The 26,167-nt window shown below is 31.7% G+C and overlaps 1 protein-coding gene across 5 annotated transcripts; it reads left to right on the forward strand.

The window, feature by feature from the left end:
- Positions 1–597: 597 nt before the first annotated feature.
- LOC140062963 (SHC-transforming protein 1-like) lies at positions 598–26,125 on the forward strand. Of its 5 annotated transcripts, none has more exons than XM_072109362.1 (15): positions 598–677; positions 988–1,150; positions 10,172–10,355; positions 12,377–12,447; positions 13,113–13,170; positions 13,486–13,605; positions 15,475–15,528; positions 16,675–16,726; positions 17,683–17,809; positions 18,176–18,302; positions 18,462–18,702; positions 19,870–20,352; positions 21,327–21,590; positions 23,334–23,569; positions 23,993–26,125. In XM_072109362.1, exons 3-15 carry the CDS (start codon positions 10,200–10,202, stop codon positions 24,131–24,133), a joined length of 2,130 nt encoding a protein of 709 aa, XP_071965463.1. In that variant the 5' UTR covers positions 598–677; positions 988–1,150; positions 10,172–10,199; the 3' UTR covers positions 24,134–26,125. The 5 variants fall into 5 exon arrangements, with proteins under 5 accessions (XP_071965463.1, XP_071965464.1, XP_071965461.1 ...); XM_072109361.1 differs by lacking the exon at positions 598–677 and adding an exon at positions 795–819; XM_072109363.1 differs by lacking the exon at positions 598–677 and having other exon boundaries at positions 716–1,150; positions 21,327–21,536.
- Positions 26,126–26,167: the final 42 nt, after the last annotated feature.

Here is a 26,167-nt window from a genome sequence, read left to right on the forward strand (position 1 = left end):
CGCCTTCTGTCAGATAAAAAAAAATAGCCTAAAAAAATCGGTTTTCATTTTGACCAATTTTAACTTCGAAAGTTCAAAAACATAAAATTGCACAAATTTAGCCTCAAATCGTAGAAAACAAATTGAATTAAATATGTTTACAAAAGTAGATTCGCAGGCATCGGAGATATGAACGATTGATGATGAGAAAATAAGTGAGGGGCCAAAGATTAAGAAAGAAAGAAAGAAAAAGTGTATTTTTTTTATAAAAACAAAACATTGATCAAGAGTAAATAATATACTATACTACTAGATGTGTTAATATACCGTATGAATTTATAATACATTCAGGAGGTTATGCCAACACTATGTATGTTCTGTATAATAATTTCAAATTTTAGAAATTAACCTTTTGGTAGTAGTCTACCGTAAATCATTTTGTTCTTTGATCGTCTATTTATAGACTAAAATACAAATAAATGTGAACAATAAAAAGAAATTGGTCGTGGTGCTCCTTTGGAAAAATATAATACCGCCCTCTCTGTCCACATGGCACACTCTGTATTATAAAATGTAAATTACTACTTTTTTCAAGTATCCGTATTCTAAAATAAATTGACTCATATGTTTGTTATTTACTAATGACATGTTTCAGAATCAGTTTGTTATGTCATTATGAGACAATATTACATTTTTTTGTGAGTATAATAAACACTGCTGCTGCTCTGAAACTTCTTTTCATTGTTTACAAAATGCAAACATATGATTGTAAATAATTACCACTACGACTACCCCACACACGGCACACACAGGCAGGAGAAAGACAGCGATTAAAAATAGGTATTTTCCTACACTTCCGCCTTTAAAAACGGCAGACAGAAGTCGTTTGAAAGTGTACTTTTCCTTTAAAAATCAAAGTAACACTTCTGTACGATCTTAGATCTTGCTAGTATTCACGAATCTCCTATATAGTGAATACAGCGTTTATATTTTATTTTCCAAACTAAGGCCTAAGGCCCTAGGCCTCTTGTTGTTCAGGTCCAGCAGTATCAACAAGCCAGAAGAAGGTTGTGAAAACTGCTTCAGATCTCACATACAGTAGGCCTACGCACGAGCAGTAGAAGAGGCTTATCATTGAATAAACACGTCAAGAACATACTCTACTACTACGGTAAGTAACACTGATAATAGTATTAATATAGGCTAGTATAAAAATTTACATTGTGTTATTTATTGCAAACTTATGTAGCTTTTCCCCTTCTTTACTTTACTATGTGCTACTAGCCTAGCCTAGTACTAGGCCTAGAACCTTGCATATATTTTTCAATTTATCTTTCAGTATTTGAATAGTGCTGAGTTTGAAAAAGTATATAATTCTAAAGCATTTTAAACTTAAAGCAACAAAATTGATTGAGTATTTCGAAAGTTAAGAATAAAATAAGGTATAAAATTTGACACCCTCACTAGCTAGTAGTATTGCTATTGCCTTTTTTGCTATTAATAATATTAATTTATTTATTTGTTCTTTCTTTGAACTGAAATTCAAATGCACTTTCAATACAAATGTACTGATTTCCAAAGTGGTTCAGTATACAACATCATATAACAAAATATTAAAATTCAAAAGAAAAACAAAAAACGATTGTAAAGGTAAATTTAATATTTACGTTCTTTTTATACCTTTTTATTTCATAACAGAATAAATAAATCGTTATTACTTTGAGGGCGAGTGCATTTATTATGGTTATTTACAGTAAATTGAAATAATATTGTTAAATATGTTGGAGCGATTCCTTTTAAACATTTAAATAGCATATTTTAAGAATGTAAAATCAAACTTTACTACAGTGGATAGTAATTGTATGCAGCACATAGTATTCTACTAACTATTAATATCATTGACCTTTAATACCCTTAGATAAAGAATAGGAAGTTGAAGTTGTATTTTGTTTTATAATTGTAATAACTGTACCTGTTGAACCATTGATTTTGACCTTAAAGTAACTTGAGATATTCTTAGAAGAGGTGCAGAGCTTCATTAAATATTATTTAAGGGTCTGTTTCTGCTGTATTGCGCGAATAAACTGATTATTATTTTATAGTGACTGCTCAATTTTTGCTCCAAAATCAGTGGGTGGTCGGTCGTTGACCAAAATTGTTAGAATTACCCAAAATGCAACAATTGGTCCTGGTGGTTAATTCAAACGTTACTGCAGTGTAGTTTGACTCAAAGTCAGCAGCTGTCAATCTAATAACCGTTATTTCGTGTTCCAGCTAAAAATTGCTCAGCGATAACCGGTTCTAACACCGAATTGAATGGGTGTTTTTAATAACATTGCAATTGATTAATTAACAATTTCACAAGTTTAGTAAACAACAGGCCTTGTTGTCCTTTTACTGTATGTGTGCTACAAATTGCACTCCTCAATACATTCAGGGGTGCTGTAGGTGTGCTGTTTGTACAGTACTTTGGTGCGTAGAAGTTTACCAAATTTAGGCGTGTTGTAAATCGCACTTCTCAAGAGCAGTTTTGGAGTGTGTTAGGTGAGTGATCACACTCGCTCGCCTTAAAAAAGACAAGACCTGAAACAATCTTATTTTCATGATTAAGTACAGTACAGGAAAACCTGCTTATTTTTGTAGAATAGAAGGGCATGCTCTAGTATTACAAGAAGGAAAAACGTTTATTCTAAGAAAATTTAAATACAGCTTCTCATTAAATTATAGGATCATATTTTTTGTTCCTGTTATATATTATATTGCATTGCTATTATTTGCTAGTATTTTTCACCATGCATAATTATTGATTATTAATATAATAATTTATTTTACCAAGCTATCTTCTTTGTTTTCTACACAATACTATCTACACCCTCTATTCACCAGCCTTAATATGCCTCTATTGTTTTATTTCTTTTTTTCCTGTCCACTCAGGCAGCGCTTGCCTGATATATCTATCTATCTTGTCCCAAGTACCTTCACTTGCACTGATGACGGGCTAGTGTTGCCCGAAAGCTCTGCTAACTTTTCTGTGAGCTTTACTTTATCGCTTTGATTTAGCTTTTCGCTTTTTTTTTGTATCTCCATTGAGATCCAGCCACTGATTTTTCTGTATTTTGCCTTTGGATTTATTAATAATGATTAATAAATATGTCAATATGTGTATATATTGAATACACTATCAGTATCTGTATTTTCTATCTGCTATGCATAATTTTTATTTCACAAAAAAATGACTGGTTAATACCTGTAGTAGTACAGTAGTTAAAAGTAATAATGCATTATAAAATGACAAGTCCTTTTACCTACACAATACAACCATTTCCCTTGGGATTATTAATCTACTAATACACAGCACTTCTGTACTACTATTTAAGTACTAACAGTACTACAGTATTTGAATACTAACTACAAACAATACTAAAAACAATACTATTCTATTCTACACGTACAGTAGTACAGATTTTGTTTTTAATTCTAATGCATTTCATACAATGTGTTGTATAAAATATTGTTAGCTGTCTGAGTCGAAATTCATAATGTTGTCGAATTCAAGATCAATTTTTAAATTTTGCCAATGTACCTTGAATTGAATGGCAAATATCATTAAAATAATCAGCTTATCCTTATGTGAGGTTCGGTTAATTATTAATTCTATCTATAGAATCTACTGTATCTATGTAAGTTCAGGGAATAATTTCGCCAGTGTAGCATAGCAAAAAGCTATACAAAACAACCTTCTTGCTACACATTTCTACAATTGTGTAGCAAAATATACTACAGAAAACTATGTATCTATTTATTAGCAATATTGCTAAACAAAATTTTAAGATGAAATTTTTCCTTGAAGTTCACCTACAAAGAACAGAGCGCTTAACAATGCAAGCATTATTCTTTTTTTTTTTTTACAGTTTTAAGTTTCAATTGTTGATTAAGAGATTGTGTTATTATGTAGTGAAATTATAATAATGTTAAAATAGATCTACAGTATTAACTAATATCATTGTTAAGTTTTATCATAGAGCTATCAAAACAGAAAGAAGGCACAGTATACTGTGCACATATCTCAACATTTTATAGAATTTTAACAACTCACGCAGTTATGCAGAAGAGGTCTCTAATAGATAAGACGCCATTGAAAACAATTTTTTTCATAGAGATGCAAGCTGCTAATTTTATTTTGAAGGAGCTTGTGAATGTGAAGCAACTTTGTTTCGTTGTTCTAAATGGTTTTATCAAATAAAATGATCTATGAATGAGGAAGTGAATTTCGAAACGTAAAAGAACCTTTTATGAAAATGTGTTCATATTTCATTTTGTTGCCATAGACTGGAACTCATCCAGATTTTTTTGGGGAAGGTCTACAGGAAGAAGGTGCTGTGGTTACCACATCTATAGCGATTAGCCAAAAAAACACTAAAGTAATCTACTGTATGTACAATACAAGGTTCGAAAATACGCTTCTACAATAACAAATAGTACAGTAGGTTTTGTTACCTCCAAAAAGGACATCATTTTTTGGATCTGCCTATTGTATTCATAGGAATATTCTCCACCATGGCTAAACTACACCTACTAATCACAGTTTAATATTTATCTGTTATTGACAATAATGTTAAAGGTATGTGAGAGAATGTAAACAGTAATCTAGTACTTGATATCAAATCTTCATATCTTAAGGAGCCTTCAATTTGTTGTGACCTGGAAACTAGTTACTTTATTGTGCACATACATGGATATTTTTGGACATGCTTCCTCATTTCTTGGCTTTCTCAGTTTTGGCAGCTTCTTTCTAGGTCCAGATTACCGACACAATATGCATCGATGCGTAATATAAGTCATTGGTTATCGAAGATCGAAAGCCTCTGTACTATTTTCAAGCCCAGACCCCCCTCCCCCATTTCAAGTTCTATATCTGCCCTGTAGGCCTACTTTAATTTACAGACTTATTCAAGCAGACACAACTTGTTGTTGTGCTGACCCTTCTCTGTAGTGCCATGTGACAAGAAAGATGACCCAAGGAAATCATTTTGAAAGTACAGTGTAAAGTGAATCATAACCTAACTGAATAAATATTCAATGAATTCAGTATTGCATCAAGTTGTACAGTAAAAAAAACGTTAAACTGTACAAGAATTATTGTTATCATTTTCCTGCCTGTAAACTAATTATAAAGATATATTGACCTCCTGAAAAAATATTTTTTTTAAATGTTTTTTCATATATACTGTAGTTATTCACTTATGACCAAAAATTTGATTGAAAATAAAATAATAGTAAAATTTACTGGATGGAAGTCAATTGTGTTTTTGGTTGAATTTAATTCTTAATATTTATCTTGAATTGAAGGAGATGTTTTTTTAAAAGGGGAAACAACAAAGTGTCCCATGATATAGAGGTTGTCCCATGAATGAAGGAGATGTCCCATGAATGAAGGAGATGTTTCATGAATGAAGGAGACGTCCCATGAATGAAGGAAACGTCCCATGAATGAAGGAAACGTCCCATGAATGAAGGAGATGTCCCATGAATGAAGGAGATGTCCCATGAATGAAGGAGATGTCCCATGAATGAAGGAGACATCCCATGAATGAAGGAGACGTCCCATGAATGAAGGAGACGTCCCATGAATGAACGAGACGTCCCACGAATGAAGGAGACGTCCCACGAATGAAGGAGACGTCTCATGAATGAAGGAGACGTCCCATGAATGAAGGAGACGTCCCATGAATGAAGGAAACGTCCCATGAATGAAGGAAACGTCCCATGAATGAAGGAGACGTCCCATGAATGAAGGAGACGTCCCATGAATGAAGGAGACGTCCCATGAATGAAGGAAATGTCCCATGAATGAAGGAGACGTCCCATGAATGAAGGAGACGTCCCATGAATGAAGGAGATGTCCCACAAATAGGTGTTATCCTGAAAGGGTTGATCCCTGAAAAGGGTGTCCAAAAAGAGTACAGCATACAGTATATTTATTTATTTGTTTTTTATTGTTTGTATTTTATTATTATTTTTCATTATTGATGAAATAAAATTAAAGATTTATGCACAGACATTTACGTAAAGTATTACAATTTACTTGACAGACAAGATTTGTCTTACAACATAAATGTCTTGCTGCTTTAATTGAAAGTAAAGCTACATAGTGTAGGTGGACTAATTAATACAGATTAGATTTCTTGGTAAATTGAATTATAGATTTTATGGGAGTCATTCAAAGGTTATATGTGCCATAAAAAAAGATAATGTATGCATAAAGTATTGCTGTTATTGTCATCCTCAGAATTGCTTTAAATGCTGTGTGTAAAATCATTCCTATGGTGTATGGTGGACCATTATGTCAAGAGTTGGTATCCTAGCAACCCTCTACCAACAACTACCTGAGAAATATGACTAACACAACATGAGTTGCCATTACTAAAGGATATGAATTGAAAAAACTAAAAATAATACTGGCATAAATCATTTAATATTCTTTTTTTTGAACAAATAGAAGGACTGATGTTTTCTATTAAACAAATGCACAACAACAAATTGTTTATAGAGGTATAACATCTGTATTTTTTTGTCATACTATAAAGCATTATAAATAGAGTTACTGTACCGCAATACAGTACAGTATCTGGTTTTTTAGAAAGTCTGGTATTCTTAATGAATTTTCAACCTTTTGTGCCTAAAGGAAAGTCTGGTATTAGAAGTTTTCCGAGAGTCTGGTATTAAAGGAGTATACTGTAAGTGTAATAGCACTGTGACATGCTTGCTTACAATTCCCAGAGTTCTTGGTTTAAATCCTGTCAAAGTTCCGTTAGTATATGGCCAGTTTGCAGAAACCCAGTTTTCGGACTCGTTTGCCGAGTCCCAGTCGGCACACAAAGACCAGAATTTCAGAGAAAAAAATAAAACTATGGAAATTTTTACTTTAATCAATGGTTTCTTTTAACTAAGATACCTGGTGTTTTGTAATGTCTTTTTCATACGCAACAACGGAAAAAAAAACCACAAGCCTACAGGTAGCTAAGCCATAAACTGGGAATCGGCAAACTGGCCTAGATAAACCACCTCATGTGAGACTTGGTTTAGAAGCATGGGTTTCCCATGGCATCCTGTAATTGGCGAGTCATGCATTTTCTGCTGGATGGATGCTAAGATAATAAAAAGATAAATTTTATTTAAAATTAATAATTTCTGTATTTTACTGTGTGTAATTGCTATTGTTTTGTTTTAACTTTATATCTTGTGCTATTACAGTAGTAGTACTAGGGCAACATTTTATAATCACAGTCATTTAAAGGGTACAAACAGAAGCATCCTGCAGAGACGCGAATTGAAGACAGCATGCAACGTGTCATTCTTACCCAAATGCCTAGATTCTACAAACTTCCAATCTGTTGGACTAGAATTTCCTTCTTAGAAAAGATTAAAACACACTTGAATTCTGCTAAAAACCTTGGATTATCTTCAGAAAAATCATTTTGATGAGGGCTTATAATATTATATTCTAACAAGTGTTATAGGCCTACTACATACTACTTAGGCCTAGGCCTAATGAACAATATCATTTACATCCTATTTAATAGAAAAGAAATTATATTTGTTTGATAGATTAAGCGAAGTGTTGACATTTTTCATCACTGTCTAAAAAAAAACCATATATGCATGATACAGTAGGATGGTAAAATTGTTAGATCAGATCCAGATGCATCTTATATAACTTATATTTTAATTGGTTGACATACCTAACTGTAAACTAGAAATTCAAAATACGTTATTCTTCTTTCGTTAGTAATTGTATTTTCTAGCAAAATCATTGTACTGTAGCAAACATAGTAAATAATAATCATGGTTGGCAGCTTTTATTAAATAATATTGCCTGGATTTGCAACAAATCATTGTAGTGAAATTCTTTGATTCAAAGTATAACACTAATTTTACCTCTTTTCATACAGGCCTACCTGAAATTTTTAAAAGCTCTGTTATTTTGATTGCCCTAAAACTTTTATAACAATTGTGTAAAATAAATTTCATTTATTGTCACGAAGTAGAACCATTTCAAAAAAAATGAGGCCATTCAGAAATTTGATAAAAATAGTATATAATTTTGTATAAAGCTCTGTCTAAACTCAAACTAGTTTGACAACAAAAGTGTGAATTGCCTAAATATGGTAGTGATATGGCATCATCATGTCGTCTAATGGGCACATCACATTTTTTTGTCACATAATGTTTTATAGTGTAGATTGAAACAGTATCCAGTAGAAGCTAACCAAGAAATCTAGATGATGATGTCTCTTTTTGACAGTAATGTTTCTGTTTTGATGTCTAGACCAAAATCTCAATCGTTTGCTTCTCAAATCATCCCCTTGTTAGTCATTTAACATTTCTGCTGGTACAGTATGTTGTAATGGAGGAGACTGACACAAATCCGCTGCAATGTGACATTTTCAAAATGTATTTATTTTTAAATATTTTGATTTGTATTTCTTGAATTGTACTGGTACAAATTTCAAACAAATTTTTCAGCAGACGACAAATATTGTTCTAATCAATAATTTTACAAAAGTTAATTAAATGTTTGCGTTTATTAATTAGCATAGCATGTTTCAAAATCAATCCCTTATTAGCCATTTAATTAAGATTGTTTTTACGAATGTGATGCATGAATTTGTTTATACATTTTCCGATGTACATTGTCATGTACTTATAAAAGTGGCTAAAATAAATCCGGTCTCTGATTTGTGGTTCATGAGAAAATTAAGTTTATGTTTGCCATGTTTGATTCCCATGATGCATCTGACTAGTTGATACATTACGGTAGGGCAGATCCAGACAGCTGAAATGAAATTATGAATTTGTGACAGCTATTAAAATTATTATAATTATATGTTAGATTTTAGGGCTAACCCATTAAACAAATCCTGGATCCGCCAAGTGTACAGTATTGTATCTTCAGTTTTACTTTTGCTTTACATCATATTCTTGGAGCATTTACAACCATACTAAAAGTAAAATCATCATGTTTTTTTGTTTTGTTGTGTGCAACTTGACAAAATTTACCAATATCTGAATTATCCAACAATTGAAATGTACTTGTTTAACTTTACATGATCAACATTTCTGATAGAGTGCCCTCTATTTACGTAAACCACATCATGTATCATGTAGTCGCACATTCTACTCTAGGCTTGGCACCTGTTCGTCAATGAACGGGATAGTGTTTAAGTGGTGTGATTGGACGTCGTCCAAGTCCACTTTAAATCATTGTCTGATGATTGGTTAATGTAACTGTAGTAGGTTTTCATTCTATTTTGTATAAGTGCTTGAGTGCAAAACGGGAAATGGCAGATTATGAAGATTTTAATATTATTTCATACTTACAGTATTTAAATTTACTGCAGTAATTTTTGGAATATTTAGTACTGTAGCTATTTTATTTAGTTTTTAGCTTTTTTATTTTTTCTGTACAATGAATAAAATACATACATATTACAATGCACATTATGTATCATCACACACATTTTTTAAACATTCTGAACATCAAATTAGGAGTAAGCCTTTCCTCTTCGTTATCTGTCTATGGTTAATCATTTTGTTATATGATTATTCATTCCTCAAGCTTTGTTTTTCATTATAATTTAGCATAGGAAGGAAGTCCCCAGTTTTATTTATAAGATGCATGGTTTATCAAGAACAGTTTAACTCGCTCGCCGGGTGACTGACGGAACAACTGACATTGTTGCAACTTTGCATATATTTTTTTTATACTACGCTTCGTGACTTGATTGCAAAAATAACTGTACTGTAATTATAACAAAAGCCCTGGAGTTGCTAATAGTTTGTGGTGACATTTGTAATTGGGATAATGATCATCTACAGCTTGTCGAAAAAACTGAGAGCAATTAAAACGGAATAATAAACAAACGATTTCATGCGTCATGACAAATCAGTTTTAGCAAAAAGTAGATAATTTCAACAGTGACATAAAACTTTGAGTGCGGTTTTTTTCGGAGCTTTATTCTGGTTATTCTCGTTATTGACATTTCAGTTTGTTTCAGGAAGTTTGTTACTCAGTACTTCAACCTAGTACCATAAAATATAGGATTTGTTATTATAAAACTATAGTTGTTAAATAAGAAGTTTACTTAAGAAGGCTAATCAATATGACCTGTGAACCTTTACTCTGTTCTAGGGTATTCCAGAGGAGGTCACGACTTAAAATGGCGGTTTTTAAAAAGAATAAAGGTCCAGGGATGATTGGCCGCAAGAACGATGACCTTTGGACAAAGACAGGCACGTTCATCAACAAGCCAAACAGAGGTTGGATTCACCCTGATGACAGAATTAAAGTTGGAGGAATCTGCTATGGTGTTCGGGTAAGACTTAATCTCTATCTACACTTTCAAACTTTATGTGACAAAAAATGTGATGTGCCCATATATGGACATGATGATGTCATATCACTACCATATTTGGGCGTATCACTACCATATTTGGGCACATCATACTTTTTTTTTCAAGTTTGATAGTGTAGACAGAAATTTAATCTTCTTTATTTTTAACAAATTTATTTGTTTGAGTTAATGTTTATACAGTAGCTGGTTTATCTTTTTTTAATTACTCATTCTTCAATACAGATATATTCAAAGCAAAGAAAAATTTGATTTGTGAAATTATATAAAAACCGTCTACTGAAAAAGATTTGATATTTTTAATTATTAATTTGATTTGATAGAAATTGTTAGATATTGCTGACAACAGGGCACCTAAACTTTTCCATGGGATAATTTATAAAAAAATATTTATAAGCACAACTTGGCACACACTATACACTAAGTGAATTATAGCAGGAAACGCACTACAATTTATATAGTCATGAATACACTTTACACATTTCCCGTACTTGCATGTTGTTCTATTCATCACACATATCTAAACAACTGATGATATCATATGAACTTAAAGAGAGTGTGAAGGAATCATTTCTGACTACCACCAATTATTTCTGACTACCACCAATCATTTCTGACTACCACCAATCATTTCTGACTACCGCCAATCATTTCTGACTACCGCCAATCATTTCTGACTACCACCAATCATTTCTGACTACCACCAATCATTTCTTACTACCACCAATCATTTCTGACTACCACCAATAATTTTTGACTACCACTAATCATTTCTGACTACCACCAATCATTTCTGACTACCAGTCACCAATCATTTCTGACTACCACCAATCATTTCTGACTACCACCAATCATTTCTGACAGTATTAGAAAATTAGATCTGTTTAAAGATAAAAAAAACCCCCAGAATTTAGAATTCAAGATGACTTAATTCAAATTGACTGTATGGATAATCTAGGGAGTTTACGAGGCATGTTGTGCTATCGTTCAGCGAGGGCAATGTCAGTATTTAGTGTTACTGTCACCAGTATTGCCATCTTTGCATACATTATATAAATAACATAATATTTCATAATACCATTGTCAATGTCATCATTGTGAAACAGCATTATAGTGATAATTCTGTGTCAAATCAACAAAATTTAGAAAAAGATCATATTTGTGTAGCTTTGTCCAAATCTGAGATGGTTGCTCGGGGGACTCTGGTTTATTTGACACAGATTGACTCTATAAAATCTAGTGTTACAGTAATTTCTGTGATACAGGGACAAAATAATTAATTCTATAATTAAAGTATGAATTATGATTATGATAATCTGATAGATAGATGAAGATGTTTTGGCCAAAGTTCTATAGTACAGAATACTCATTAATTATATTTAAAAAATACATTGTGAGAAAATGGAGAATCGAACACATGACCTCCAGATATTAGCATTCATTACCTCTAGACCACCAAGCTTGCACATGACAAGTAAGCAACCGGTACAATACTGCACACCACCAAGTTTACATTTTTTTTATTTGGTCTTAGTAGCCTAAATGAGACAACCAAATTTTCATTTTAAGTGAGATAATAATAATAATAATATCCTGGATTTATATAGCGCCTAATGTTGTGAAACCTCTAAGCGCTGAACATTATTACCCCAGTCATTTTTTGCATCAAACACATATGGAAACATACTTCCATAAAGCAGCTAGTAAATAATGTCTTGATCTAACTGGGTACTCACTTATACACCTGGGTGAAGAGAGGTAAACGTAAATAAAGTATCTTGCCTAAGGATACAAGCAATGCGGCGAGAGTTGGATTCAAACGATGATCTCACGATCAGTAATCCAACGTTCAACACATTGCGCCACACACCCTTAGATGGGAAAGTGCACAACTTCCGAATAAGTATAGTAAAAGAACTATAACAAGTGAATGTAGAATTAATAGTATGTATAATCTGTCTGTATTTTTTATAATTTTTTAATAGTATGTTGGTTGTCTGGAGGTGAAGCAGTCAATGAGAACGTTGCCATTTGATATGAGGGGTCAAGTAACAAAGTAAGTTAACTAACGTTGTTTTTGCACAAGCTTTAAAGATTAATTAGCATGAATTCTATAAATCAGTTACTGATGCAAAAGGATATAATTTAGAACTTTCCAACAATATACAGTAAACCTTTGTTGTTAACCTAAAGCTCTGTCTACACTACCAAAACAAGTATGATGTGCCCAAATATGGTAGTGATATGCTTAAATATGGTAGTGATATGACATCATCACGTCCATATATGGGCACATCACATTTGTTGTCGCATAAAGTTTGATAGTGTAGACAAATCTTAAGATGCATAGCTGACAAGGACATTTCTCAATTACAGAAATATTAATAAATATAGTTAATAATAAACCTCATAGACAATGATAATAAATACAGTCAACTCTCAATAATGGACACCCTTGGGCCAGGCTATAATGTTTTCTGGAGAAGTCTGGTAATCAAAATGTGTTTTTAGTGGTAAATAAGAATTTGGGACCTTTTTGTTCTCAAGAAAAATCTGGTTTTGTGAGATTTTCTGGTTTTACGATATTGGGAGAGTTAACTTTTTTGACCTTCTTAACATTTTGACACTGATACATTGAATGTTACCACCAGGTGTACAGAAGTTTTATTTATCCTATAGTCAACTTACTAACAAACAAAATTAATTCTTTGTTTATTTTAGAGAAGCAATTTTTCGAGTTTGTGATGCTGCAGGTTTTAGGTATAATCGTAAAAAGAAGGTAATTTACATAGTTTATTGGTTACATGTCTGATCGGCAGTAAAATACTAAATCTTGGATTGTTATTTAAATATTTTAGTTTGTCCACATTGATAAATTACTGGACCTTGTTTAGTTTGAACCTAAAAATTTACAATACACAGTATTAAATGAATTAATGTATTCACAAAATAAAATTCTTTTTCTTACTGTCTGTACAAAAAGTAAATTATATTATTAAAATATAAATGCCCCCCCCCCCCCACTCACTTTTCCCATATTAAAAATTATGAATTGTTTTGCTCTTATTTAAGTTTGTGTGTTATATCCTTGTAGGCTGGTAAGCAAGTCAATAAAGTTCTTGGTGAATTACCCAATATTCAATTTGGTGGTGCCCATGTAAACTTGACGATATCAACAGTGAGCATTAACCTGATGATAATGGAGACAGGAAAGGTGACACAATCTCATTACAAGTTATATTTTTTATTTTTGTTATTAAAGAATATTTTCCCCCTAAAAAAATGTTGTTTTTTTTTGGAATATGCCATTTTAATGTCACATAATAGAGTTATTCACTTTTACCAAAATTGGATGGGGACAAAATTATTTTCCGGAAGAAACTGTAATTTAAAGCAAAAATAACCAGTAAAATTGACTGATTTTTGGTTGAATTTAACTGTTTAAAAGTAAAAAACATTGTTTTTTCGTGTTTTTCTTTTAAGGAAGCGAATATTTATTACTTTGTTACATCTACAAAATTAACATTCATCTTGATTTTTCATATTTTTGGAGACAATACATCTTTAAATATTTTTTATTACAAAACAATGACTAAAAATGTTTTTAAAAAAAATATATAAAATCATAACATTTGATCATCAGAAGCATATATAGCAAGAGTGTAAAGTATATGAACTGTAGTGATTCAGTCTGTATTGTTAAAAATGGTAGAATATTTCATTAATCAAAGTGCTTAAGAAAAAAAAAATAAATAAACATCTTTCCTCCCCCAAAATATTTATTTAGAGGTTATGCTTAATTAACAAATTTGGATATAATTGTAACATTTGATCATCAAAAGTGACATAGCAACAATTTTTAAATGGTTTTCTTGAAGTTGAAAGTATACTGTTAACCAAGTTAAAATATATTGGTTTAAAAAAAAAATAAGTTTCAACCGTACTCACTCCCCTGAATTTTTCTTAGAGATGAAGCTTATTTAAAAATTATACTGTATAATTATATTTTGCCCAAACTTTTGTAGCAATTAAAGCTTTAAAATCATGCCATTTTTTGGTGATTTATACAGATTCTATACAAATTATAATATGTACTTGTATTCCCAGACCACATCTAGTATCCTCTTGTTGATTTCCATATCCTAGTAGAAGTACATCCTACACTTTTACTTTTACCTGGTACGAATATGCACTGAGATCAATCAGTATGAGATCAATAATTGTACACCCGTAATCCTCCGTTCTGGTTGCCTTGAACAATCCATGCAATGGTATAATGCCAATCCAGGTTACTCATAATTGAATCCCGCAATCTATAAATAGATCAGCTAGCAGGATGCTGGTTTCAAGGATATTTTTTTTTTATTTTGATACTCAAAACCCAAAGTCTATTTCAAGTTTTAGCCAGGCAAATTAATAATACTGTATGATAATTTATTTAATAACAAAATGCTTTTCAACTGGAAACTATATTTGGGTTTTTTTTTTTATTATAATTTTTTATTTTGACACTGAAAACCCAAATTGATAATATTGAATGATATTGATAATAATTTATTTTAACTTATGCTTTTCAACAGGAAATTTTTTTTTTTAAATTATTATGAATTTTTTTAATACTGAAAACCCAAAGACTGTGTACCCTATTTCAACTTTTAGCCAGGCAAATTGATAATATCATATGATAATAATAATATATTTTAACTTATGCTTTTCAACAAGAATCTAAATTGTTTTATTTTGTTTAACCAGAGGGTCCGCTAATAAGTCTGAATATTATAATATAAAACAAACTCTGAAAAAAGTGAGCAAGCCATTATGATTCAATATTCAAAACTTAATTTGTTTATATCTTCAGAAACAAAGAATATTTATAATGTAAAATATATAAGATACCTATAAATAACGATAAAATACATTTGATAATTGTAATTATTAAAATAAGCTGTAAATTGAACATCTTGAACATTGAAAATCTTGATACTAAATACCTAAATACCTATGAATAATAACACAAAATATATAAAAATTAATTTGTGTGTATTCAATTTGGTAATATTATGTTATATTTTCTTATATACAGACAATAGCAAACCATCAAATGCAAGGAATTTCATTTGCATCAGGAGGTGATTTGGTAAGAGAACTATTGTTTTCTTTGAAGTCTTTAATGGTATACTTAGACTATTATTTTATTCTTAAAACCACAAATGAGCCTGTTCCACAGAAATGATGTCTACATAGGCTAATGAGGTCTTCATGTGAACAGGATTTATAATTTATAAAACATGTCTACATATATAGAATGAGGTCTTCATGTGAACAGGATGTATTCCTAAAACATGTCTACATATATAGAATGAGGTCTTCATGTGAACAGGATGTATTCCTAAAACATGTCTACATATATAGAATGAGGTCTTCATGTGAACAGGATGTATTCCTAAAACATGTCTACATAGAATGAGGTCTTTTGAACAGAACATATTTCCTAAAAAATGTCTACATAGATAGAATGAAACCTTCATGTGAACAGGATGTATTCCATCATGTCTACGTAGATATGAGGCCTTCATGTGAACAGGATGTATTCCATCATGTCTACATAGATATAATGAAACCTTCATGTGAACAGAATGTATTCCATCATGTCTACATAGATATAATGAGGCCTTCATGTGAATAGGATATATTCCATCATGTCTACGTAGATATGAGGCCTTCATGTGAACAAGATGTATTTTTTTTAAATGTCAACATTTGAGGAATGTGTTTGCATTTTAGATGGTTGATAACATGCTTGTTGTCTGATATCACAGGGCTATGGTATATAACATAGTTTCTGGGTGCAGGATGATTTTACTTTCTGTAAGGCTACTCTATTCAGAATACATAGTATGCAGTCAATTCATGTATCATGTCTAGTGACAATGAACATCCTACAGTGTCGTGTCTGCTGACTGCAACAGCTCATACCATAGCACATTATTCCTAAATACCTAACCTAAATAATCCCTAACTATACTACAGTATCTCACATGGGATGGAGGTTTTGTTAGAAGAGGCAATACTGTAGGATGTTTAACGTCGCTAGACATAATACTGCTTGTGTATTGGATATAGCGTGGAATAAATGTAAAATAAATCAGTCCAGATGTAACAATTATTTTTTTGTCAATTATTATTTCTTCAAAGCCGTGGAAAGATTAATTTTAAACTTCAGCTAATTATTCATAAAATGATAAATTAAAACATGATTTATATTTATTTATTTTTTTTTTAGGAAACTCCGGATTATGTAGCTTACATAGCCAAAGATCCAGTGAATGCGCGAGGTACGTATGTTAAATAAGTTGTTGAAATATTTTAAAGTATTTATTTCTTTCTTTTTGATAGTGTAGACAGAGCTTAACTTGACTTAACGATGTTCCGCCGAATAGTCTTCAGACTTTTCAGCCTCGGCCGCTCTGTGTATTTCTGTTTCTGTAAAGTTTCTCCAAAATGTTCAGTCAAATGCTATGTTCTTTGTTTTTTGTTTGGAAAATGTATAGTTTAAAAATACGTATCTTAAATTAAAATGAGTTTACGGTCACCATTAGGTCTTACAGTATCTATAATTCAAGGGAGTTCAAGAGTGTTTAACATAATTGCACTCTCAATTGTGCATTAAGTAGCTGTACAAATCCTGTGCATTACTATTTAAAAAAAGTCAAGAAACATCAGCTTTAGAAAGTCCTTCACCTTTACCATCTGTTTAAAAATGAAGTACACTTATTAGGATTAACAATATTTTAATTATACACATTCGGATTATACACATTTTTTGCATATTTGTTTATCTCAGCATTTGTGTATTTAACACATTTTAAAATAACAGTAAAAGGAGTACTTAATAAAGTTAGTACTAAAGAAATAAGAAATCATTTACTACAAAATACATTCTACTGTACTACACACTGCAAATATAAACATCCCTTGAATAGACAGCACAAACTGAATATATTTGTCAAATTTATGTAACACAATACACATATATAATTTGAATTCATTGAACTTTTGACCCATCATGTTTTTAATATTTATCCATTTATGCATTCTTTATTTTCTTTATGTCCTTTCATTGTGCCCACTAAACTCATAGTGTTCATAAAAGGCCGCTGAAACGAGGCTTATAGCTAGTAATTAAAGATGAAACTAATCGCCGTAGCTTGTATTCATCTCAAATATTGATGATACATTAGTAATATATTTGTGTATTACGTGATCAGAAAATGTTATTTTATCTATTCAGCTTGCCATGTAATTGAGTGTAGTGATGGTCTAGCCCAAGATGTTATCACAACGATTGGACAGGCATTTGAAATCAGGTTTAAAGATTATTTAAAGAACCCCCCACAGGCTGTTAATGTTCCTGACAGGTACAATTTTTCATTACATAATATTTTGCCATAAATTGTTTAGTTTGTTGTATTAAAATATTTGGTATATTTCCAAATATAATATAGTATAGTTATTAAACAATTTAAAGAGACGATGACCTTGCTATCTGTTGTGAGGCAGTCATTATAGTATTTATAAACGTTTCATATCGCATTTATCATATATAGTCTACTCTCGCAAAACCAATAACCTTTGGGCTGGCCTAAGTCTGAATTTCCGGAAAGTCTAATATTTTGAATGTGTTTAATGGTAAATATGAGTCTAGGAGTTTCCAGTTTTTAAAGAGAGAGTATTTGGAGAGTTGGTATCTTGAATTAATTTGTTTTCAAATTCTATATTTTTAGGTTTGTTTCAGAGGAAAGTGCATGGGGTGATGATCCCGAATATTACAATGATTTATCAGAATTTGGACCAAAACCAGTACAAAGAGAGCCTCTACCAGAAATACCTACAGCCAATGGTGTAGATCTAGTAAGTTATCTCAGTTGACAGTTGATGAATTACCGCAGTAACAATACAATTACCGCAGTAACAATACAATTACTGCAGTAACAATACAATTCTTGGTTATCAATCTTGATATTTCTTTTATTAAAGACTTTTTATAAATATTCTTGCTTTCTTTCTTAGCAAACAAACACACATATTTATCAATCTGCAAAAAATGACAGGCCGTTGAGTGGCGGAAATGTGGAAAGAAATGACATTTATGATAACCGAGCAGAAGGGACAAATCACAATTCAACAGATCCAAAAGTTTACGACAACAAAACAATGTACGATAATAATAAACAGCCTATGATTGGTCAATTGATTGATTTAGTTGAGGCAACTCCGGCTCCAGTTTTTGATAATCCGTTAAATCAACAGTGTAAGTTTTGATTCTAAGTTTATTGCAAATAATTTATTATTTATATTAGGGGCTTTTTGGGTAGACTGTGAGGCACCTATCCTTAAAATGTAACAACATCTGCACATGCTCAGAAAAATTTCTTCTAATGCAATTGTAATGCTTCTGGAGCTGTAACACTTATTTGAAACCGAAAGCCCAAAATGTTCACAGCCCTAAATTTTTGCGATTTAAATTTTAACTATTTCACGACCTTATTTTCGTGATTTGAGTTTCTTTTATAATTTGTTGAACCAAATTGGTGAATGTATTTCGCCTCCGCGATGAACGTCAAACAACAATTGAGTAGCGTAAAAAAATTACCGAATATTTGATTGTAAATTTAGAGATGTAAATAAATAAACGTTTTGGCTACACAGTGGGTGAGGCACATGTTTAATTACTAAGTAATTACTATAGACGCCCTTTTTTAGGACACCGCTATACAGAGGAAATTTTCCTGGAAAACAAACAAGTGATTTAGATGTTTTAACACTAAGGCCAACTCCATTAAAGAGATATCCCTATTAAAGGGACACAACAAAATGTCCCTTTAATCTCTTGAATGGGGGTGAATTTTTATAGGAGTTTTACTGAGAATACACAGATGTTGGTACATTCCATTTAAATTATTGGTCTTTCTATTGTCACTGACAATCCAATGATGATGACATAAAATGAAGGTGCCTAAAGGCCAATTTACACAGGCAAGCAGTATTAACAGTAATAAAAAAAACACTGTAGACTGTTATTTCTTATGACAATTTACACACAAAACCGCTCAGGATAGATACAGATTTTTACTGTACATGGAACAAGCTTCCCTGGTTTTCCGCTTACCATTACTGCTCATCTGTGTGAATTGGCCTTTACAGTACAATCTCTATTTCAGATACAGTTTCATTGAAGAGTAATCCCTGTGTACAGTTTAATTTAGTTTAAATTTTATTTTTAATATCATTATGTTTATTAAATATATTTTGTTTTTCTCTTTTTTTTTATCATCACTTGGAATGTTTTTAGTTTTATTACAATCATTGTTTTTATTCATTAGTTCAATTTAATCATATTTGACTTTAGCTGTCATTGTCACTTGCAGCATCATTAACCTTTCACCTTTGTAACAATTGTACTTTCACCCTGTTTTAGCCAAAGAAGAGATTACAACCCCTACACCTGTTTCCAATGGTAAGGTTCACCCAATTTTAAATAATGACGCTAAACACTCCGAGTCAAGTAGGCAAGCTGGTATCAATATGCAAACAGATTTTAACAAAATTCGTGCATCATTGAACAAAACACCAAGAACATCTCTGACAAAAATCGAAAAAGACCCTGAATTAAGTCCAGCTGTCAAATTACAAGAAATGAAATGTAACTTAAAACCTTCTATGTCGGAAAGACGGACGTCAGCAAATAGGCCGAAGCTTGACCGCAAAACACCGTCTCTATATGATAATTCATCAAAGGATAGCGAAAATGAAGTTACGTCACCGAAGTCACGTTTTGTCTTGCCTAGCTACGAAAACATAAAACATCCAGATTTGAAACAAATGATCGATGCCGGCTACGATAACTTTCGATCGGCAGGGAAGCTGAATAATCAAAGACCTCCGAGCTCCAAAATGAAAGGTTCACATCTAGTTACTTTGGCATGAGCACAACAGCAATGCATGAGGCTAATCGCAACACGCAGACCATCACAATATCTGCATGAAGTGCTAGCTAATAAGCTAGTGTACAGTATCAAGCAGAATTCTTCTAAAAAGCCCAATATTTCTACTGAATAAACACCACACACTTTTAACAGCATGGTTAATGGTTAATTTTCACTCTCCTTTTACTGCTGTACACTTTATAACCGCATGGAATGAATATTTATATTCAGCAATTAAAAATTTGAATTAATGATTCCATCCGTATAGAAATTAACACTATTTAGAAAATATTGTTTAGCATTGATTTACTGGAGTTTGTATATTTTATTTATAGTATTGATATAGGTATGATATCACCTGACTGCTTCATAGCTTGAATATATCATCTTTACTATTTAATACACAGTTTCCAGGTCATAATTTTTTAGTAGGTCCTATATCCAATATCCCGTTGTGCTATCTGAAAACTGAATAACTGACTGTAGGCCCTATTAATCCAAATAGTAGAAGTAAGACAACAACAAAAACGTTGCTGTCAGCAACAATCACAATAACAGCGTCATCATCTTTGTCATTATCAATTTCACTCTCACCTTCATATCAAAATCACGACCAGTTTGTCTTAATGTAGCCATAATCATACCATCCCATGTCCAACAATATCATCATCACCTCCCTTTCCACTTTTTCCAGCCTTGACCTTATTGAGGACAACATTCAACACTAATCATTTTATAATAACTGCACCTCACATTGCAAACTCATTTTGTATTTTTTTTTTACTTATAATTTTTTTTTTATTTGGGTTAAATATTTATTTGGTTTTTTATGCTTTACAATTATATAATCTTAAATACACAGTAAATTATTAATTAGAAGTGTAGGTACATTTATTTAATATATTGATATATATATATATATATATATATATTGTTTTTTTCTTTTTAGACGCAAATAGTAACTTTGATTCAAATGCTGTGAACAGTTGGCAGAACCCTAACCCTATGCCACACAACGACCACTACCAACATCCATCATCAGTTCGCTCAAGCCTTTCTGGAGGTAGTCCGTTATCACATAGTTTCGACGACAGTGTGTACACGGGTGTGCCAGACAGGCCACAGTCCTCTCCAGTTGCCATGGATACTGGGGTTACAGGTCAGAATGGCATGCTGGGTCAGACAAGCCCACAAAATGATGCTTTTGATATGGGTAAGAGACATTATAGACGGAGATCCATTAATAGTTGATTATCATAGTGTAGACTTAAAGTGTGTCAGTGTCCATCAGAAAAAGACCCACATGGCACATTGACATACCAATGCAAACAGTTTTTACAAAAACAAGCAAAAACTGTTATTTAAAACAAAGTTATTATGAAATAGTTAAAATCTGAGCGGATTTAAAGCAGTCCTATGAGACAGCCGATTTAGCAGTCTGGAAGTCGTGGCGGTTCATGCCATGAAAACTGATAGAGAAAGCATACAATTTCAATTAAGCGATAGATATAATGCAGTCATGAGATTTAAATGCTTACCAAAAAACTAAGTATTTAATAAACCAAAGTTATTATTATTAACTACCGATATCCATTTCATTTTGCAAAATTATGAAACTTCATTTCTAAATGATATATGCGATATACTGGATATTAATGGATCTTTGATCTTGTTTATTGTCGTCTTTGTCTTACCTTGTGAATTGTGTTTCTTTGTGCCATTTTCATAGCTTTTGCCAGCAGTAGGCCGATGTCTACATGCAAGTATAGATTAGAGCAATGTTTCAACTTCGAATGAATAAGCATTAAATAACTACAATTTATACATAACAAAAGCTCTGTCTGCACTATCAAACTAGTTTGTGTGATGTGTCCAAATATGGTAGTGATCCCCACATATGGTAGTGATATAACATCACATATCCATATATGGGCACATCACATTTTTTGTCACATAACGTAGACAGAGCTTAACAGCTAACAATCATAAGTTACACACACGGATTGTTTACAATTTAGCACAAGATTTGCACTATTTAAATTAAAATCATAAAGAATTTTGCATGTATTAAGAATAACAATAATTGCATGGCATTGTATAAAGTATAAAATTCATATAAAACATTTTAATCTGACGAAGAAAATCAAATTTTATTTCTTTGCATTATTAATTAATTTTATGTTCGACCAGTTTTTTAAGACTAATTTTTTCTTTGTGTTATCAAGCATGTTCAGTTTTGAATTTAATAACAAATAATTTGCAACTAGAAAACAATGAAAGGCTTCAATTTACTTATTTTTCCCAAAACTATTTTTCCCACAAAATAAATCGTAGTTTTAATACTGTATAAAATATTATGTTATTTTATAAACAATTATATACAAAATTAGTAAAATTTAACAACAGTTAAAACATTAAAAATTATCTTGGCAAGCAATAAGACTGTTTTGTGCTGGTAACCACAATTAGGTCCATTCAATCAACTCTCCCATCGAACACCTTTGGACTAGCTCAAATGTCTGATTTCCCAGAATCCTTCAGAATGAATTTGGAATAATAAGGCAGAATTTTGAACCTTGTCAAACTGTAAAAAAAAATGCTTATATTGGGAGAGTTTCCAGGGATTCGGTGTTGAGAGTTGACTGTATATGCTATCAGTATTTAAATACAGTTTTAAAATTACATAACAAAATGATATCAAATTGAAAAATATTGTTTATAAATATAATACTGTACTGATCATTTCCAGAAATACAAGAAATTGATATTGGATTGTCATCATGATCTTCATTATCATTCAAATCATTATCATCGTTATCATCTTTAACTTTGCCTGTCTATTATACCAATGAGTTAATGACTCTGTGTAGAATGAAAGAATTCAATGCATGTTTTCATAAATTGTAAAATCATTATCTGAAACTTATCTTTTATTAATATTTATTTTCCTTAAAAGAACCTTTTAATCCATCTCCAACTGGTACTGGGGATTTAGGAGTACAGCCATCAATTCCTCTAAAAGAAGAAATCTGGTTTCACGGTCCAATGACTCGTAAACAAGCAGAGGGTAAATTAGAAGCTGACGGTGATTTCTTGGTGCGTGAGAGTACGACGACACCTGGCCAGTATGTACTGAGTGGTATGCAGAGTGGAACGCCTAAACACCTCCTGTTAGTGGATCCGGAAGGAAAGGTTGGTGGCACACATTCTTGATTTTATAAAGCTCTGTCTACACTATCAAACTAGTTTGACAAAAAAAGTGATGTGCACAAATATGATAGTGATATCCTTATTAAATATGGTAGTGATATGACATCATCATTTCCATATATGAGCACATCACATTTTTTTGTCACATAAAGTTTGATAGTGCAGCAGACAGAGCTTTAAACTAGTCCCTCATTTCATATTAGTACACCAAGTTGAAAACTGAACTAAAGTTGAAACTGAACTGAACCAGAATTGAACCAGAGTCTCTAAAAGCACAAAGCTAGAGGGCAGCTTTCTTTCCATCTTTTTATAAATGTTTTTTTGGAGTTCTTTCGTAAAATTGATAAATTGAATTTTGTGCGTGTCTATTTTACTATCCAAATAATGTATATTGTTGTAACATAGGTGCGAACGAAGGATAAAGAATTTGATAGTGTTAGTCACCTGATTGACTACCATCGTTCCAACAAATTACCAATCATATCAGCGGGAAGCGCGGTACACCTAAAACAGCCAGTCATCAGCTTGCAAGCAGGCGGCAGGTAACTAGGTGGACGAGCAAGTATTTAAAATTGTACTGTATGCAAACATTCACATGGGATATTGGTGCTACACTGGTGCCACCTAAAATCCAGCCTTCTAGTGTACAGCCACCTGGTTTTTAGCCACCTGTCATTTAGCCACCTGGTATTTAGCCACCTGGACTTTTTAGCATTGGTTCAATAGTTACTTTGTAATTAAATATTTACAATTTATTACATGCGATTCAAGATAAAGGGAAGGTGTTGCTGCTTCTTTACGAGGTGAAGTGTTCAGTGGGACTGAACAGACAATTAATTGTTCAATAGATGACCTGGGTCAATATCATTTTGTTCTAAATTGATTTAAAACAACTTTTATGTGACAAATAATGTGCTAAATAAAATGAATTATCTTAAATTGGCACTAAATTCAATATAAAGAATTTTGCATTGTTTGAGGCTGTGTTCCTTAAGCTCTGTCTACACTATCAAACTGTATGTGACAAAAAATGTGATGTGCCCATATATGGACATGATGATATCATATCACTACCATATTTAGGCACATCACACTTTTTTTGTCAAACTAGTTTGATAGTTTAGACAAAGCTTTAGAACTTGAGTTTATGAACAGACGTATTTATTATAATTTATTTAGATCCAAATATGTTGAAATTCCATGTTAAAGTGCTTTTTTAGACGTTCAGCCTAATAGACCAATATTTCATATTAATATGAAATCATGGCAACATATTGGAGTGCGTCATTTCGACCTGTTTGCCACATGAATGCGCTCTTCTTGTGTTCTCTTATTTGTGTGAAATCAGTTTTTACAAGTTCTAATAAATACAGCATGAGACATAACATGAGGTTAACAAAAACTTTTCTTTTTTTTTGTTGACAAGAATGATACTGCAATGGTAAATCTTTATTTCTGTTGCATATATTTTTAAAGAACAAGTTTAGAAGTTTAGAATTGAAATATTCCATTTTTATTTTTATTCAATGGAGAATGTCATTCTTTTGTAAACTATAGTGTTTGTTGTTTCATAATCTGTATTCACCAACAATTGTGTATTTTAAATTTCTTAATTATGTCATAATCTGTACATTTAGCGCCATCAGCAATTGTAAATATTATGGTCCTGTGTAACTGTAAAACTGATTGCATTAGGCCCTCTATGAACATACAGAAGCAATAGTGCAGCAATACAGTGTGGGAGATATGGTTTTGAAGTTCCTTATCTCAAGCACATGGAAGCCTATAGTCTGAGTGGGGAGATTTGTATGGTCTATGTTTTTCTAAACTACAATACTTTTGTGAGCAAATGTAGTGGAGCTGTAGCAGGGTTCAATCATGACCTGGTCTCTTTGATTGTAACTCGCTTCATTCTCTTCTCCACTCCTCAAGTTTCTATGAGCCTTGATTTATAAGCACAACAAATTTCATAACTTGATTGATATGCAAAGTTGTAAAAGTTTGCTGTTTGTATTTTGAATGAGGTTAAACCATGATATTAATTTGCGACCAAATTAATTGTTGAAGTTAAATTTATTAAATTTATTTCTAATTGAATATGCGATATGGTTAATATGCTCTGCATATTATTTAAAATAATGTTATGGTGCCCTGTTTATATATTTTATGTAAACATTAATTATTTATGCATCTTTGTTTGCGTGTAATTATTTACTCCTTTGTATATGCTAAGCTTAGTTCCTGTTTTGTATTAAATCCTATATTTAGTTACTGTTACCTGCCTTTACATCTCAATTCTGAAATATTGTACATAAGAATTTAACAAATATAATTTAGGTAAAGGTTGTCTAGATTGTTTCTATAAAATGTGTTTAAAAGTATTGATTGTTCACGTAAGGATATCATTTATTCAGAGAGGTAGTCTAAGTGTATTATATAAATGTGTATACTTTTTGTAGGTAAGACAAAAAAAACATTGTGAATCATGTGTACATAGATTTAAAAAAAATCATGTTTATTAAACTTCAACAATATTTCCATCTTTGTTTTTTATTGATATTTTTAGATCCTTTGTTCTTT

This window comes from Antedon mediterranea, chromosome 11 (assembly GCF_964355755.1).
Source record: "Antedon mediterranea chromosome 11, ecAntMedi1.1, whole genome shotgun sequence".
In the NCBI taxonomy this organism is placed as follows: Eukaryota; Metazoa; Echinodermata; class Crinoidea; order Comatulida; family Antedonidae; genus Antedon; species Antedon mediterranea.

Excerpts from the sequence above, each read along its gene's own strand:
- LOC140062963 (XM_072109362.1), top strand. The coding sequence starts at position 10,200 with ATGGCGGTTTTTAAAAAGAATAAAGGTCCAGGGATGATTGGCCGCAAG. Across the intron at positions 10,356-12,376 it reads GAATCTGCTATGGTGTTCGG|TATGTTGGTTGTCTGGAGGT; the intron begins GTAAGACTTAAT and ends ATTTTTTAATAG. Across the intron at positions 18,303-18,461 it reads CAGCCAATGGTGTAGATCTA|CAAACAAACACACATATTTA; the intron begins GTAAGTTATCTC and ends TTTCTTTCTTAG.